The sequence below is a fragment of the Megalobrama amblycephala genome, linkage group LG21, assembly GCF_018812025.1.
Source record: "Megalobrama amblycephala isolate DHTTF-2021 linkage group LG21, ASM1881202v1, whole genome shotgun sequence".
Taxonomy (NCBI): Eukaryota; Metazoa; Chordata; class Actinopteri; order Cypriniformes; family Xenocyprididae; genus Megalobrama; species Megalobrama amblycephala.
The window spans coordinates 6,023,592-6,041,986 of NC_063064.1; the positions used below are offsets into that span (position 1 = coordinate 6,023,592).

Consider the following 18,395-nt stretch of genomic DNA (forward strand, 5'->3'; position numbering starts at 1 on the left):
AACACCTTCCAAACCCGTTAGACCTTCGTTCACACAAATTAAAGGATTAGTTCACTTTCAAATGAAAATTACCCCAAGCTTTACTCACCCTCAAGCCATCCTAGGTGTATATGACTTCTTTCTGATGAACACAATTGAAGATATGTTAATAAATATCCTGATGTATCCGAGCTCTATAATGGCAGTGAGCGGGATCAATGAGTATGAGCTGAAGAAAGTCTCCATCCATCATAAACGTACTCCACACGGCTCCGGGGGGTTAATAAAGGTCTTCTGAAGTGAAGCGATGCGTTTGTGTAAAAAAAAAAAAAAAAAAAAAAAAAAAAATCCATATTTAATGAGTTATGAAAAAAATGTCTAGCTTTCACCAGACTGTGTTCTGTGTTCTACTTATAAAATGTAAAACTCTCGCAGTTCAAAAAGCTTGTGCTACGTCCTGTGCCTTTCCATATATTTCAATTTACGGAAAAAGCTTAACTGGCGCGACGTCATTTCTGTTTTTTCATAATTTGAATACAGAAGGCAGTCTGGCGGAAGCTAGATATTTTACTTCATAACTTGTTAAATATGGATTTTTTTATTTATTTTTTTACACAAACGCATTGCTTCACTTCAGAAGGCCTTTATTAACCCTCTGGAGCCGTGTGGAATATGTTTATGATGGATGTGGATGGAAGCACTTTCTTCAGCTCATACTCGTTGATCCCACTCACTGCCATTATAAAGCTTGGATACGTCAGAATATTAATAAATATTGTGTTTATCAGAAAGAAGAAAGCCATATACACCTAGGATGGCTTGAGGGTGAGTAAAGCTTGGGGTGATTTTCATTTGAAAGTGAACTAATACTTTAAGATATTCTAAGAATATCTTAGTTTTTTTATTTTGTTTATCTCCCATAGAAAGCAACAAAATCACCACATTCAAGGTCCAGAAAAGTAGTAAAGACATCGTTAAAATTGTCAGCGTGACTACAGTGGTTCAATGTTATGAAGCAACAAGAATACTATGGGCCCTATAATACACCCGGCGCAATGCGACGCAAGGCGTAGCGCAAGTGTGTTTGCTAGTTTGCGTCTGGCGCCGTTCGCGTTTTCACGTTCAGCGCCACGTCCTTAAATTTGTAAATGCATTTGCGCCAGTTAGTGCGCCCATGGGCGTGCTGGTCTAAAAAAGAGGTGTGTTCAGGCGCATTGCTGGCGCATTGCTATTTTAAGGAGCTGAAAATAGACTGCGCCATAGACCAACTCAAACCTGTCTAAAGTCTAAAGTCAATGGCGCAATATTTTTTTGTTAGAGCGCGTTGGTAGAAACGCGCGTCCACATTGCGCGTTGACTTTGCTTATTACACGCAGGGATGCGCATCACACAAACATGACAAATATTAAAAACAAAAGGATTACAGTGTAAAAGAATATTATTGTGTAGGCTACATAAATATAAAAATGTAATGATGAATAGTCATTGCGTGTATTAGAATTAGGCTACCTATTTTCAATTCAGCCTATTACTACTTATAATGATGAACGAAATTGGCTAATTAATTGAACAATCGTGCCAATACACACACACACACACACATATATATATATATATATATATATATATATATATATATATATATATATATATATATATATATATTAACTGACTCATCACGCGGAGCTATTTGAAAGCCTGCATCCAACGCAGACGACTGAAAGATTGACTGGCCACTTAACAGGTAATTTCAGCAAAACATCTGATGCCAGAAGACGAGGACACAATCACTGCTAATTCATCCCACGCCGCCTTCACCTCGGGAAGCTTTGGTGGATTCCTGCTTGTCCCGTAGATGATCTGCTCGCGCGCTTTAACTTCGCGCACGAGCAGATCGGTTTCTTCACTTGAAAAGCGTTCAGCTTTTCCGCCAACAAATTCCGCCATGTAATTAGCAATCCGCCATGGCGCGAGCGCATCTCGCTCTTAAAGGGAATGGGAGATGACACTCTGATTGGTTTATTGAACGTTACGCCCATTACTCATTAAGAGAATAGGGACAACCCATTTCAAAAATGCGCCCCGGCGCACGGACCGTTTTTCCGTCGTTAAAATAGCAAAAGTGGATTTGGACACGCCCTGAGTGCACCTGCGCCGTGCGCTTTACACTTTGCGTGTAGATCGTTAAAATAGGGCCCTATGTGTGCTCAAAAGCTGAACAAAAATAACTTTATTCAACAATTTCTTCTCTTCCGTCAGTCTATCTGTGTCAGAATGGCGACTCATTATTGGCCGGCTCCTGCATTAACATCACACGCATGCATTGCGTTGCTCACGTGAACAGCATCGGCCATTACTGAAATGTTGAATAAAGTTATTTTTGTTTTGTTTTTGCACACAAAAAGTATGAGGAAAACGGCGATAGAGACAATGGCTGCATCTGAAATGGCATACTCTCGAGTAGGTACTTGTTTTGAAGAAGTATTTATTTTGCTACTGCTAAAAAGTACATTCTATATAGTATAAATGTAATGTATGAATGTAATCTGGTCGTACTGCGTCACTGCCATTCACAAATCCTCTCCCATGGCCTCGTGGGATAGTAAAGTGCCCATCATATGACACTTCAGAATCTCGCTGGAAGTAGTAGGTCATTCGGGTACTTTTTGGACATACTACTTTTCTTACATACTGTTTTTCACCTGCTATATACTAGGGAAGTATGTGATTTCGGATGCAGCCATTAATCCAAAATTACCGTTTTTTTACATTTCTACCACTTTATCATGTCCAGCGGTATGTAGCCTACCCCCCTTTTTTTGTGAACGAGGTCGATTGTAGCTGCAGCTACAATTTCATTTCAATCAGCTGGAAGATTCCAATCAGTTTTTATATGACAGAGAACAGAATGAAACTGTTAAAACGATTCATTAAGTACATTAACAGTGTTAAATAAAAGTGTTATTTAATCGCATACATTAAAGCTAATTCTTCATATTTTGTTTGAATTTTGCTTGCTGTGATGTCAGCAAACAAAATCCATTCACTAGTCTTGGCAAATATTCACTGTGATTTTTGAATAATTACATTTATTTCTGTGGTTTTGTTATCTGATAAAAAGGTTATGAATGAGTTATGACTTTTTCCCTAATTGTAGAAAGAAAGGTTGTATTCATTCTCTCGCGTTTGTGTGTGTCGGATCAGGGCAGTGTGGCCTGAAGGAGACACATTTGGATCTGTTGAGGTGGAACCTGAGGAGGAACTAGAACTCCTGAAGCAGATACTTTTCACTAAGCTCCCTAGTAAGATCACAGTACTACACTATATTACTGTACCTGATAACATCACCAACAACATTACATTATACAACTTTACCCAATACCATTACAGGACTACAAGACTACAATATACTGATATTCCCGGCACATTCATAAACAATACTACCCTATACTACTAATCTATATAACATTGTTTTAATTCTAGAAGTCGAGCATGGTCCTAGCTGTGATTCTCAGGAAATACATAAACCGATAACATATTTATGATTCTGTTCAAGGCTGCATTTTTGTTAACTTTTATTCCTTTAAGCTTTTTTGATTGGCCGTCTTTCTTCTCTGTAATTTTATGTCATCAAGTAATGTTTGATTGTTTTTTCTGAGAGACTTTTTTTAAATGAATAACTGCCTACAATTCTTTGTCGTGCTTTGAAGTAAATGCTGTGTAATAAATGTTTTTCTTTTGCAGCATGTTTTGTTTTTTGTTTTTGCTGTAGTGGCTGTCCTTTATGCTGCCTTCACATGCTATCAGAATTATCGTAAATACAAATTTTCTAGCTAATAATTGGACATGAATGCCTTCTAAAGTAATATTTACCACTGGGAAGCTTGGGGATAATTTTGAGACCCGAGTTCCCTGAGCATTTAAACGTGGCAGAGGGGAGAATCGATTCCTGCTCTGACTGCTATTCTGTATTAGTTCTTTCCACAACAGCAACATTGCCTTGTCTTGTCATTACAGAAGTACATATTTACATATGAATAATCATTTGAAGTGTATTGTATGTTTTATACACAGCGAAAATAGCCTGTATTGGACTGAAATTCCAGAATCATCAGATAACGTGGTGAATATTTATGTAGTTGTCAATGAATGTGACGCTAAATATCATTTTGGCTTTATTAAGAATTTCCCAATAAATAGGCAAGAATAAACCCGATGTCCTCCATGATTCCTGTTCTTTCCAACAACAAAGCACTTGAACGCCACAAGCTCATAATCACAACTTCAGAAGTGAAAGCAGGAAATGTCCAATCGCATGTGAATGCAGCATTATTGTCAAAAGTTAATTGACAGGGCGCTTTATGCAATCTGTCTGCCGCCCAAAAAGATTGTTTTCAGCAGCTTATTATTATTTGCATTAATATTTAACTTATTTCATATTTTTATTTTCAAATATAGTGCTTTGCATTATCAATATTACTTGCTTCAGTATCAAAATTCAAATCAATAATCAAGAAATTTCACTGGTATTGGTACTGACTCCTGAAATACTGGTTTTCTGTTTTTCAACCTAATTCCATTACAAACAATACTCTACTGTTATTGCCAGTAACTGGAGCAGCATAGTGATAGATGACTTTGTCTTGGTGTTCTGTAGGGTCAAGTTCCATTAGATTCTGCTCTGGAGGAAGAGGATGGAGTTGAGTTGGAGGAAGAGGAAGAGCTGGAGTCTGTTGCTGTGTCTGAGACAGAGTTCAACTTCTTAGATTTCATCAAGAGGTGCGTGGAGAATTATTTACATTTAGAGCAGATGTAAAGAGTTAATTTTCCCAGCTAAAAACTAAACTTCCAGTCTTGTGTTTTCTTTATTGATAATACCGATATGCCAATATGGATGGTTTTAATGCAGTCAGTGGTTCTCAAATCTGTTCCTGGAGCCCCCCAAGAGTGCACGTCTCCTTTATCTGACACACCCATTTCAGGTCTTTGTGTCTTTACTAATAAGCTGATGACCTGAATCAGGTGTGTTTGATTAGGAACGCATACAAAATGAGCTCTGTTGGTGGCTCCAGGAAGAGATTTGAGAACTACTGTTTTAATGGCTAATTTCAGGTGGTGTCTGATGTAACGCAGAACTTATTTATATTAATCTATTCCTCTTGCCATAAAATAAAAATAAAGATTACTCTGCATGGGAGCTTTGAGTGGTATCATGGATTAGTATGTCTTGTCATACTGTTGGGTGATATGAGCAAAAATGTAAGATTCTGGTGGTTTCATGGTATCGCGGTATTTTTTTTTTTTTTTTTTTCATGTCTGGACCTTTATATAGGTTTATAGTGGCTTATTTCACTGCCAGGAATGCATAGAATATGAAAACATTGCCATTTTAAATACAAATTTCCTTTCAAAAATGGTGGTAATCAAATAAATTTATAAAACTAACAATTTAGTTAATCTTTTAAAGTGGAATCAAATGAAAATGTAATAATTCCTTTTCTTGCCAAAATTACAGCTTAAATTAAAACATGAAAACGTGTGTGATATACCTTAAAAATGTTATAATACATTGTATTATTATTACTTTTAAGTACATTAACTAGTTCATGTTAGTTAATACATTAATGTTGACAAATGAGGCCTTTTTGTAAAGTGTTACTGGTTGAATGAATGTTTCTCTTGTTTTATGTTCGAGTAATATTCCATAAATAAAAATTTGATTGACAGGTTTGCCAGTCCACAAGTTGTGCGTCCATATATTATTCTTCTGCGCTCATACTCCCAGAACTCTTCTCACACCAACCATTGCATCGCACGAATGCTGCACAGACTGGCTGTGGATCTGAAGATGGAGGCGTTACTCTATCAGCTGTCCGTCTTTTCCCTGTTTAATAAGATCCTGGGAGACCCAGCAGCATCCACCTATCAGGTAACATGCACTGCTTTCCATTAATACAGTGTAGTTTTTTCTGTATGTTTTGTAACCCTGAGGTTTCTGTAGCTCAACTGGTAGAACATCACGCTAATGATGACAAGGTCATTGGTTTTGATGTTTGAAAGCTCTTAATCTCATACCTCTGCATATGTTAATGTTAAAAGAGGACCTATTGTGCTTTTTTACATTTTCAACTTTCTTTAGTGTGAAATGTTGCTGTTTAAGCATGAAAAACGTCTGCAAAGTTACAAAGCACAAAGTCACTCCAGAGAGAGGGAGTTATTCTCTATATATTCTACATTTCTGAACTCCCTGAAACGTTTCCATTGTAGTCTTTGAGTTTTCTTCCGGGAATGAACACGTCACAATATTCCTCATTAAAATAATTCATACAAAGAATAAAGGGCTGGGGCCTGGTTGAGTTAGTGTTAGCAGTGTGTTGAAACTTGTGGTTATGGTAAGGGACGTGGCATTTCCCAAACACGCTTGAAGCGCTTGACTAATCACAACACACTGGTCTAGCCAACCAAGTCAGAGCACATTGTGCTTTTCAAAAGGAGGTGCTTCATAGAGACAGGATCTAAACAGAGCGTTACTGACAGAGTGTGAATAGAGGAGCTGCAACAATGGAGAATATGAGGAAAATAATGAACATTCAATTTTATTTTAATAGCACATTTAAAAACAACCATAATTAACCAAAGTGCTTAACATTGTCAAGATACACAAACAAATAAACAAAACAAACACAACAGAAAATGTCACAGTGTAAAAACTCAACTCGAAATGAAAGCTAAGGAATACAGGTGGGTCTCAAGCAATGACTTGAAAATTTCCTGAATATTCCAGAGATTAGGAGCTGCCACTGAAAAAGCTCGGTCAACTTTATTTTTTGAACCTGGATCTCGGAACATCGAGGAGCATCTTATTGCATTTGATATGTAAAAGCTCTGATAAATACAAAAAATTTTTACAACAGAACTAATCTGTTTTTCAAAATTGAAAGCACTGTCAAAAATCACACCGAGATTCTTGGTAAATGGACGAATATATGAAGTACCAAGGGCATCTACACAGGCATCTTAAATCCCCAGGATGACCAAACACAACAACCTCAGTTTCATTTTCATTAAAACAAAGAAAGTTCAACCATATTTTTAAGTCTCTCAGGCAGTTAAGCAACTGAGATTTGTTTTGGCGGGCAAATAGATTTGTAAATCATCCGCATAACAATGGAAGGAAGTGTATGTAATTTTTTTTTTTTTTTAAATGGACCCCATGGCAGCATGTACAGAGAAAACAGCATGCGGCCCAATATGGACTCTTTGGGGACACCACAAGAAAGAGGGACAGCAGATGAAGAAATTCACCACGGTGAACAGAAAAACTCCTATCTGTCAAATACGATGAGGGCTGTGCCCTTAAAGGTGCAGTTTGTAATAATTTTGACCGCTAGAGGTCGCTAGAGGCCTGTTCAAAACAAAGGCGTAGCTTGATGACGGCAAGTTTGAATGTGGAATCTTGGGACATGTGGTCTCCACCTCAACAGACAGTAGGCAGTAGGACTTGAAGAAAACATGTTAATGGATGCGATTATTAACGTTACTGTAGTATGAAGCAGAGCAGGACCGAGTGTTGTGGGAGCTCAACGAGGCCGCTGGAGCGATCGCGTAACACACGCCTCACGAGCAGCGGAACTTTTGTTATGCCACAATCGCCGGCGCTGCTTCTGCTTTACCATATGTATCATATGTATTGACAGCACATTTATTGTGAGGTTATGATGTAAAATTATGATAACTACACTGTAGCTGCTACAGTAACTAACAAAATCTATCCAATACTGGATTTCGTAAGTGTCTGAAAAAGACAATTTTCACATGCCACCATTACATATTGCGTCATGCTATATTGCAATACAATACAGCAAATATAGTTTGACAGTAAATTATCAAATTAATTGATTACCATTTAGTCAGATGATATGAAAACGATTACCACTTGTTCAACAAATATATACACTCGTGTACATTCAAATCCGAAAGCACTAAAACAGCAGAGTTACCTGAGCCCACAGAAGATCATTAAAAACTCTTAAAAGGGCAGTTTCATTACTGTGACGGAGCTTAAAACCAGACTGGGATTTTTCATAACCACTACATTCATCTAAAAATGATTGAAGTTGATTTAAAAACAACTTGGAAGGTTAGAGAAATTAGACAAAATTGAAGGATTCAGATTATTCTTTTTTTTTTTTTTTTTTTTTTTTTAAAGCGGTTGCACAATGGCATGTTTAAAAATAGCTGGAGCACACCCTGGGCTGAGATATGTATTAACCAAAGATACAATGCTTGAACAGTGCCAACAGTGTCAAGGGGGCAGTTTGCAGGACGTAGCTGTTTAACTATGTCAGAAAGATGAGGGAATGTATTCAAGCATGAAAATCTGTTCTAGTAGAGCCCAAAACATCAAAGACTTTGAAAAAAAGACCCTGTTGTCATTGAATTCAGTTTTTATTGTGCATGTAACATGTAACAGATTAGTTGATTCTTTTTTTTTTCTTTTTTTTTTGTCCTTACAGGAGCTTGTTACGTTTGCAAAATATGTTCTGAACCGGTTCTTTGTATTTGCTGCTAAAAACAACAAAGCGTTTGTGGAGCTGCTGTTCTGGAAGAATGTGGGTGCTGTGAGAGAAATGACTGAGGGATACAATAAAGAGGGGTAATTGCACATGTGTTTAGGACCTTACTGATACTGAAGTGGATTAAAGCTCATATCTTTGAACGTCATTGCAGCACTCAAGAGTTGGTGATTTATTTTATTCACATCCATATATATTAGGGAAGGCACAAAGAAAAAAGGCAAGTGGACTCCTGAAGAAGAGGAGCAGCTTCAGCGATTGTATGAAGAGTACAGGGACTCTGGAGGTGGAGTTACACTTGTTCACAGTTTCTGTTCGTTTGGTTTTTCGGGTATGTTGAACAGTCTTTTAAATTGGTCTTTGTTGTGGTTTTTGTTCCTTCAGTGCCTGATGTTGTTGAAGACGCTGTTACCGTTGCTGAGCAGCAGCCGCACTAGACGTGAGGTAGTGTCCCACATGGTATCCATGGGTTTGGTGGACAGTGTGAAGGATTTAAAGAAAGAGAGGTATGATTTTATTGTAAAATCTGTAATTTTGAAAGTAAAGACTAGTAGAGTAGAGACATTTTGCTCCGTTTATAATCCTAGTGAGCTACTTTCTGGCTACTATGAAAACTGTTTGTTTTTTTTTTTCTCTCTCGCTCTCTTTTTTTCCCCCCTCTCATCTGATCAGGAAAGGCACTCGTATCGTGCTCTGGACTGAAGAGCAGGAACAAGAACTCCAGATTCTCTTTGAGGAATTTAGAGACTCTGATGGTTAGTGCAAATTCCTTTTTTATATGAAGATCATTATTTCACAATCAAGTAAAAACACTAGGGATGCTCAGATCGATTTGTCACAGATCGGTATCAGCCAATAATCACATTCTACGACTCGATCAGTAGTCGCTAAAACTGGCTGAGCTCTTCAACTGATTACAAATTGATACGTCAGACTTTAGCGCCACATTCATGTCATCACCAGTGTGGAGTCAGGGCTTGACATTAACATCCGCCAAATGTGGGTGGATTTCAGCAGTAGCATGTAGCAGTTAAACATGGGTTAAATTTTACGTATATTATATTATGATTGATTGATTGCCGTTTTTAAAAAGGCATCTGAAATGATAAACTAAGAGCAATGTTGTCAAAAATATAAATTTTCGATAAATATTAGGGATGTCCAGATCCGATCACATGATCGGAAATCGGGCCCGATCATGTGGTTTCAGACTCGATCGGAATCGGACGTTACCTCCTGATCAGGACTATATATATATATATATATATATATATATATATATATATATATATATATATATATATATATATATATATAGTACGGTCCAAAAGTTTACTAAGATTTTTAATGTTTTTAAAAGAAGTTTCGTCTGCTCACCAAGGCTGCATTTATTTAATTAAAATACAGTAAAAAAGAGTAATATTGCGAAATATTATTACAATTTAAAATCGCCTGTGTACTATTTGAATCATATTTCACAAAGTAATGCATTCACACAGTGCATGCAAAGCTGAATTTTCAGCATCGTTACTCCAGTCGTCAGTGTCACATGATCCTTCAGAAATCATTCTAATATGCTGATTTGCTGTTCAATAAACATTTATGATTATTTTCAATGTTGAAAACAGTTGTGTACTTTTAATGGACAAAATAAATATAATTTCACACAAAAAGTGTTCAAAATGCACACAATACGCATGTCTAATATGTTTTAACAAGAATTTGAGTATGACAGAAAAGAAAATTAAGAATCAAAAATAATCAAAATGGCAGTAAAGACATTTACCCATTTACAAAAGATTAGTTTTCAGATAAATTACAGTTTGGGTTAAAGTATGGTGTATTATCAAATAATCCTAAAGTAAAACTATTGCCAGAAAATTATGATATATTATAACACATTATTTTAGTTATTGAGCAGCAGATCTGCATATTAGCATGATTTCTGAAGGATCATGTGACACTGAAGACTGGAGTATTTGATGTTTGAATATTCAGCCTTTGCATCACAGGAATAAATTACTGTTGTCACTAATAGTGAAGTGAAGTGAACACATTTATGTTAAATTGTATTACTTGATTGTTCACAGCTACCTCACTGTTTTTTACTGTATTTTTAATTAAATAAATGTAGCCTTGTGAGCAGACGAAACCTTTAAAAACATTAAAAATCTTAGTGGTTCCAAACTTTTGGACTGTACGGTTATATATATATATAAAAAAAATAAATAAATAAATAAATAAAAAAAAAAATATATATATATATATATATATATATATATATATATATTTTTTTTTTTTTTTTTTTTTTAATGTATTATTATTATTATTATTATTATTATTATATATATATATATATATATATTTTTTTTTTTTTTATATATAAATTGCAGTTTTTAAAAAGGCATCTGAAATGACTAAACAAAGAGCAATGTTGTCAAAAAACCTGATCGGGAATTTTCGATAAATATCAATACTGAAATATCTGAAACGCTTCCAATTTTCCAATGCTCATTTTCCGCAGAATAGATACATGATACCAGCATATCTTTCTCTCTCTCTCTCTCACCTCTCTGAGTGAATTGACACACAAACCCGCCTCCCCTCACTCACTCATTTAATTTGCTCCGGATTAATATTGTTGGTGTTACAGTGACTGGTGAGCAAAAAAGTTAATGTCAAAAAAGTTAACGGCTCATCTAATGAGACTACTTTGGTTTAATAGGGATTTAAAAAAAAAAAAAAAAAAGTGTGGATTTTTATCATTATATGGTGGTTGTGTAAACACACTGCCAACACACATCCAAGCACAATGTAAAAGCATTATTTTGCATAATAGGTGAACCTTAATTATTACTTTAAATAAGGCTTGAATGACCGAGATCGGTACGGCAGATTACGATGATAAATCGATAATTGGTATCGGCTCCAAAAAGAGCATCCTTTAAGCGCTAATAAGAAAAAAAAAAAAAATGTTGTTATATTTGCTGTTAATAACACATGAAATGAGGTGAATCTCAAGAATGTCCATGGACATAATTCACTCTAAAGTCAAAAAATTTAAATTAAATAAATAATTGTGAAGAGTTTGTTCTTTTTAATAAGTTGTTCAAAAAAAAAAAAATTCTTAAATTTGAATCAGCTGAACTCATTGAATCACTCAAGATGTTCACACTTGGCAGGTTTGGTTCAATTAATATGAACTCTGGTGCTGTTTGACTGAAATATGAATGCAACATGGACCGAAGACATCTAAATGAACCACAAACAGGACGTAATGTCTCAAGACTCTCAAGAATACCTGTTTTTTCGATATTGCCCATAACAGTTTGGTATAGTCATCAGAACCGTGTTGCAAATGCAGCAGATCTTCGTTTGTGTATGTGACGGTGAAAATCTGCCGTTGTTTTGACTCCTTAACATGAGCATTTATCCCAGCACACTGCATTTTGAATGTTAAGTCTTGAACTGTGAAGTATACTTTGACCTTAAAATTCATTAAACCTTTGAAATGAGATTCATAAAATCAGTGTAATTGCTGGTTTACTACTAATCATCACATCTACCTAACTGTTTCTTAATTTACTGTTATGCCTGCAAAGTCCTTTATTTCTGCTTTCTCTGCTTTTTCTCATAGATGTGCTTGGAAATATTCTAAAGCGGATCACAGCCAAGCGCTCAAGGGCACGAATAGTTGATAAGATCCTCAGCATGGGTCTAGTGTCCGACCGCAGAGACCTGTACAAGAAGAGACAACGCAGTGCCCCTGGCAAGAGCACTGGAATGGTGCGTCAATCAACATATAAAGCCACTTTAAGGCGAATCTGGCCGAGCCTGAAAAAGTGTTCTGTCTGAAGGTTTTTTCTTTAATTCCTGTGTTTATATATATTTATATACAAGTTTAGTATTTGCAGGATTATTACGCATCATTAATCGCTGTGTTATGAAGGTTAATGAATAGAAACATTTGCTCACTGACATGTCATAGCACAAAATATGAAATTACCGAAAGAGGCCATCTAATTAATGTCTTCATATTTTTAATGTCATTTAATGTAAAATACTAAAACAACTATTCTGTTTAAAATTTAGTTGTCAAGCAAAATTCCATTAAACACGATGAATATTTACATATTTCATTAGCCATATTTTAATCAAACATATTTCATTTTCATTTTAATGAATAGCAAAAATGTCTGAACTGTTCATCTAATTCATGGAATTATTGAATAATAACTCGGTGAAATACAATAAGTATTAAATTAAAAAATAGTAAAAATTCTAGTGGGAATCTAACACCAAAGGCTTAATTTTGTCTTTTCACTTTAAAATAAAAAGTAAAACTATCATTTTTACTCCACAAATCTAAAAACATGAATGCATCCACAAATCCCTCAACAAATAGACACCAAAACACAATACAATATCATAGATCACTATTATATATTTTATATGTATATGTGTGTGTGTATATGTCAGACAGAGGAAGAGTTCTTTGATATGACTGGAGAGTCTCAGGAGAAGGACATGGATGTAGAGGAAGAAGACGAGGATGAATCCGAGCAAGATGAAGAAGACAATGAGGATCAAGCTGGCAACTCAGTCAAAAGAGGACCAAAGGGCATGAGTAGAGACATTGCTTCAGAGAAAATTCACAGTCTGAGAAACATGGTCCAGACTTTACAGCAGCAAGGTATTTTATCAGGCATGATTGAGGGTCTTTCTGAATGAAGGCTGAGATAGTTACTAACGATTTCTGTGTTAACAGGTCTGTCAGGGCCTGTCCTGTGGCTACAGAATTGCCTCAACAGAACTGCTGATGACCGTGAGGAGGATGGTGAGTACATAAAACAAAACATTGATTAAAACCTATGTTACTCCTGCTTATAATTAGGGCTAGAGATTGTAAAATGGTGTTGTTTTTTTGTTTTTTGTTTTTTTGTCATTAGCTGATCACATGCCTGCTTAGCACCCTTGTAGAACCGGGCATGCCTCTTGTGCAGCAACGTTATTTTGCACCCTAGGCAACCGCATATGCCGCCTAGGACACTGGTCAGCCCTGCTCCCATTGTAGTGTGTAGCATTGCAAAGCTTCGTGCATGAGCTGTTTAATCTAAAGGTACCGAAGCTGATTTTCTTTTCCCACATAATGCATCAGTCATGGTCCCGCACCGCTAAACACCCTCTGGCTTCACCTGCTACAGTAGCCACGTGCCGGACTCTCACTATTGGTTGAGGTGGAAAGAAATTGACTGATCTGAGCGGACCGCACTTAATGTTTAAATTGTGCCTGAGAGGCTCAATGTTTACACTCTTGGGGGAATTAAACCCATGAATGGCATACTAATAGCAGTCAATAAACATTAAACTGGGTTCAGAGACTGCTGAAATGAAAATGAAAGCAAGAGCACCTCAGTTGATACTGTAATAATATCATATTGACGAAACATTTGGTAAAATTTGTGTTTGCGTTCTGGAGAACATCAGATGCACGGTTTGTCTTAAAGGTCATTAAGGCCCCCAAACTCTCCCTCCTTGCATATAAATCAAGTGTTTTGAAAACATTATTCATAAATTTAAAAGCCTCATTTACAGAAAGAGCATTATGAAATTTAGTTGCGCTTTGTGATGTGACTGCTGTCAGATGCAATATAAACCAGCTGGATGTACATTATCCTGCATATTACATTGCTGCTTACCGCATACTGTAAATAATTGGACACAATGTTGATTTGAGTTTAAATATTTTATTAGCTCATTAAACGCAAAGTGAAAAAAAACCTGACGGGAAAATGTACAGTTGTACCACTTATTACATGACTTCTCGCCACATAAATCAAGACGGGGACAAAATATTGATTTGAGAAGAAACCATTTTAAAATACTTGTTTATTGTCTTCTAATAATAAAAATATAAAGTACCTGTTTATTATCTTTATAATCCATTACAGTGTGCAAAACACACATTTCAAGCAACAACACAAACACTTCAACAGTATTACCATAGGCCTACTATTAATGCTGAAGTCCTCTGGGTTCATGAATAGAGTTGATAACTGAGACTCAAGACGGCACCAGATGCATTTGAATGTAACATGAGCGAGAGCGTAAACTCTCAGTGTGATACAAGAGATATGAGAGAAGCGCCGCCATCAAATACTCGGATATGCTGTCATTACACAGTTGCTATTGATGACGGTCATTATCGGGGAATGACCTTGTAATGTTCCAATTGACCAGTCAGAATCAAGCATTTCAGAGAGCTGTATAATAATTTAAAATATGCCATCTCTTTCTCCAGGTGTTTCTCATCCTGTGGCATTGGTTCCTCTGACAGAGGAGAACGAGGATGCCATGGAGAACAGGGCTTTCCAGAAACTTCTACGCGCAATTGGCATCCGCGCACCCTCAGACGGACAGGTCGGTTTGGGCTTCTTTGTCTCTCATTCTCGGGTTCTCACTTCATAGTCTGTCGTCAGAAGCTTCCATATTGGTATAATAGTGAGTATTTGAAGACACCATAACTGCAGTGCTGTATAGCTGCTGTCATCTCATCTGATCTGCATTCATCAGGAGTCTTTCTGGAGGATTTCTCCCAGTCTGAGCGTGGATCAGCTGAGGAAATTAGCAGTGTCTCTTGACCCGGTTGAGGAGACAGCACCTGAAGGGGACTCTGAGGGAAACAAGGACAACAGTCTGGCTGTTGAGATGGAGGAGGATGATGATGATGATGATGATGACCAAGAGTTGAGAGCTCAAGCACTGAGAGCTTTGCTATTGTCTCGCCAAAGGAAACACACCTCTGCTAAATCAAAGGGTGATTTTGCCACATTTTCATTGATGCAAATGTTGATCATTTTCATAGAGGCCAAGCACTGAAGGTGTGAATGCATGTGTTATCTCATCTTTTCATTTGTGGTAGTCTGTGGCTGCCCATAGAAGTTCTGTGTTAGCACACAGAGAAAGGACAGTCTGAGCATTTGCAATAACAAATCCTTATCTCAAACCCTCTAGTGCCACAAATGATTTTTTTACCACTGAGTTCATCTCAAATGCACTGATATGGTTTCAGTTTTCATCTTGCATAGGAGAAAAAAAGCAACATGAAACAGTTTCCTCCCAATCCTCCTAGACCTTCTGTTAGATCTTCACCAAATTTGGTCCAGGATCATTGTTGGGCCATCAATGGCAAAAAATTAGCAAAAGCTTTTTTTCATGCCCTGAATAAACATGAGAAGGATTTTGCTACTTCCTAAACATTTGACATAAAGTGATGAAACTCGTCTTATTGAATGGTTTTTAAATTCAGTTTGAATTTGTCTTACTGGTGTATTTTTAGAATGCATTGGCGTATTATTTAGGGCTGCTCCCTAATAGTCGACTAGAAGAGGTTTAGTCGACCAAAATTTTATTAGTCGGTTAGTCACAGAAAAAAACCTTGCGCTGAAGGTAGTTTAGGATCGGACCTTGTGGTAATTACAGAATGTTGGGCAAGAAACCCAAACGTTCGCCTATCTATCGACCTCAAATATGGATTATCATTTGAAATATCTAAGTAGCAACTTTACATGGCTGCTTCGCTCTAACATTAACCTAGATATATGTATGCTATTATTAAGGCACATATCCAAGTGTTTGTGCATTTGAGCGTGGAAGCTGAAGTACAGTATGACACGGTTACTGCATGACATTGAGGCGCCTGGCGCGATCACTTGAATTTTTTTGCAGACAACAGTGGAAACAACTTATAATACTGTCATTTTTGGTCATAGATAAGAGTAATACATCATTCAAAATGGTAAAGTATGACCTTTAAATGTACTTGGCCTAAAATCATCACTGGAATGCTCTATTCAATCAGATGTTATGCTATCGGTGTGCTTGGACCTCATAATTGCTGCTTGAAGCTATGTTACTGAAATTATATTGACCATGTGATTAACTGAAATGACTATCATGAAGTATTTACTTTGGTAATTACCAATTAATGAATTTAAATGGTTTTCTCTGTCTTCATAAGACTCTGCATCATGTGAGGCCAGTTCCTGATACTGCGGAACCAAGGTTAGTGCCAGTATTGATGGCTAGTGACTAAAGTTTGTGAAGGTTTACACATGAGTTTCATGAGCTTCTTAAACTAAATGTGCTTTTGTTGATTTGTGTTCCAGTGGTCATACAGAGGAGAGAATCTCAAAGAAGAGAAGCAGAGTGTTGGATGATGATGATGATGATGATGATGATGATCAGAGAGGTAATGAACAGCATCTCGAAAGCATCTAGATTTTCTGTCAAACAACTCTAGACATTTTTGGTCCACTACAATGAACAAGTCTTTGATTTTTTTTTTTTTTTTTTTCTTGATTTTTTTTTTTCTTTTTTCTTTAAAAAAAAAACAAAATAATGCATGATGCTAGAATAATGATAAATCAAGTTAATTTATCCCCACAGGAAAAGCACAATGAATTCCTCCAATGCATGTAGGTGACACTATCTTTTGTCTCTCCCACAGATATTTCAGATCCGTTGTCCAGGAGTAACATTGAAAGAAGCTTGGATTCAGACCGCGAGAGTCCTGCTGCCCCAGCTAAGCGCAGATATAAGAGAGTGTTAAGTGATGAAGAGGACGAAGATAACTAGACATAATACAGCGCAATATTTTTTCCCTCACTCTTTCATTTTAAATGTTAATTATTACCAAGTCCTCAGTCTATCTTTATTTTCTGATCTTGTGTAGTTACCTAGAAAAAAACTGTTGACCATGTTTGTGGGGTTTTACTGTTTTGAGAAAGTCTTTTCACCCCTGTTGCAAATGTAATTTCCAAAGGCTTGTTTTTCGTGCTTTTTGGTTTAGGAACTTGTTGATACACCAGCATTTTACACTTTTTTGGTTTCATTTCTAATATTTTCCCCTTCATTTTCAATTTTAGCATCTGCAAAACAAATAAAAATTGTTCATTTCGAATGTCTTTGTCATTTTGACAAAATTGACCTCATTAAACGCAGCATCGCACATTTCTATAGGCTTTGGCTCAGTTTTCATAATTGTCACATGACTAGTTCTTATACAAAGAAAATTTTGCTATTATAAGGTAACACTCTTTGTATGTTAATAAATTTTGCTGTATGAAATTATCAGCTTTGTTATATTTGTTTGTTTAGACAGTTAAATGACAGGGTTTAGATACGTTGTCTACTTGTTTTACCTTGAATTTGGCGTTCCAGATAGGTTTGGAAAGACTATTCCATCACTTAGAACCATAAATGAAAATGTTCTGGAAAGAGTGTGTTAGCACACAGAAAAAGAACAGTCAGAGCATTTGCAATAACAAATCCTTATCTCAAAAAGTGCCACAAATGATTTTTTACCACTGAGTTCATCTCAAATTCACTGATATGGTTTCAATTTTCATCTTACATAGGAGAAAAAAAAAGCAACATGAAACTGTTTCCTCCCAATCCTTCTAGACCTTCTAGATCTTCACCAAATTTGGTCCAGGTCATTGTTGGACCATCAATAGCAAAAAATTGGCAAAAGCTTTTTTTTCATGCCCTGATAGGTTTGGAAAGACTATTCCACCACTTAGAACCATGAACAATGTTCTGGAAAGATTTTGTGCCTCGCTCAGTGAAGGTACCACGAGGCGTCGTTCATTTACTGACCTCAGGCTTCTGGAGGGCATGTAGACTCATACAGGGGTTCCTACACAGTTTGAATAAGTATGGAATATGATTTCGGTCATTTCCAGGTCTGGAAAAGTATGGAAAAAAGGAAGCAGAGTGTGGAAAAATGCAGCATTTCTAAACTATTCCCCCTCATTTAGTTTTCTATAATAGAAAATT

General features: G+C 36.4%; 1 protein-coding gene across 1 annotated transcript in view; it reads left to right on the forward strand.

The window, feature by feature from the left end:
• The window catches only part of timeless (timeless circadian clock), a 41,451-nt gene extending 23,876 nt beyond the window's left edge, over positions 1-17,575 (forward strand). Inside the window, 16 exon segments of the mRNA XM_048172554.1 lie at positions 3,184-3,292; positions 4,637-4,758; positions 5,707-5,908; positions 8,496-8,635; positions 8,756-8,841; positions 8,940-8,956; positions 8,958-9,061; positions 9,228-9,310; positions 12,193-12,341; positions 13,035-13,248; positions 13,324-13,392; positions 14,857-14,975; positions 15,129-15,372; positions 16,576-16,619; positions 16,724-16,806; positions 17,065-17,575. Of these exon segments, the coding sequence (XP_048028511.1) occupies positions 3,184-3,292; positions 4,637-4,758; positions 5,707-5,908; positions 8,496-8,635; positions 8,756-8,841; positions 8,940-8,956; positions 8,958-9,061; positions 9,228-9,310; positions 12,193-12,341; positions 13,035-13,248; positions 13,324-13,392; positions 14,857-14,975; positions 15,129-15,372; positions 16,576-16,604 (1,687 nt within the window). The 3' untranslated portion in view covers positions 16,605-16,619; positions 16,724-16,806; positions 17,065-17,575.
• The last annotated feature ends 820 nt before the right edge of the window (positions 17,576-18,395 follow it).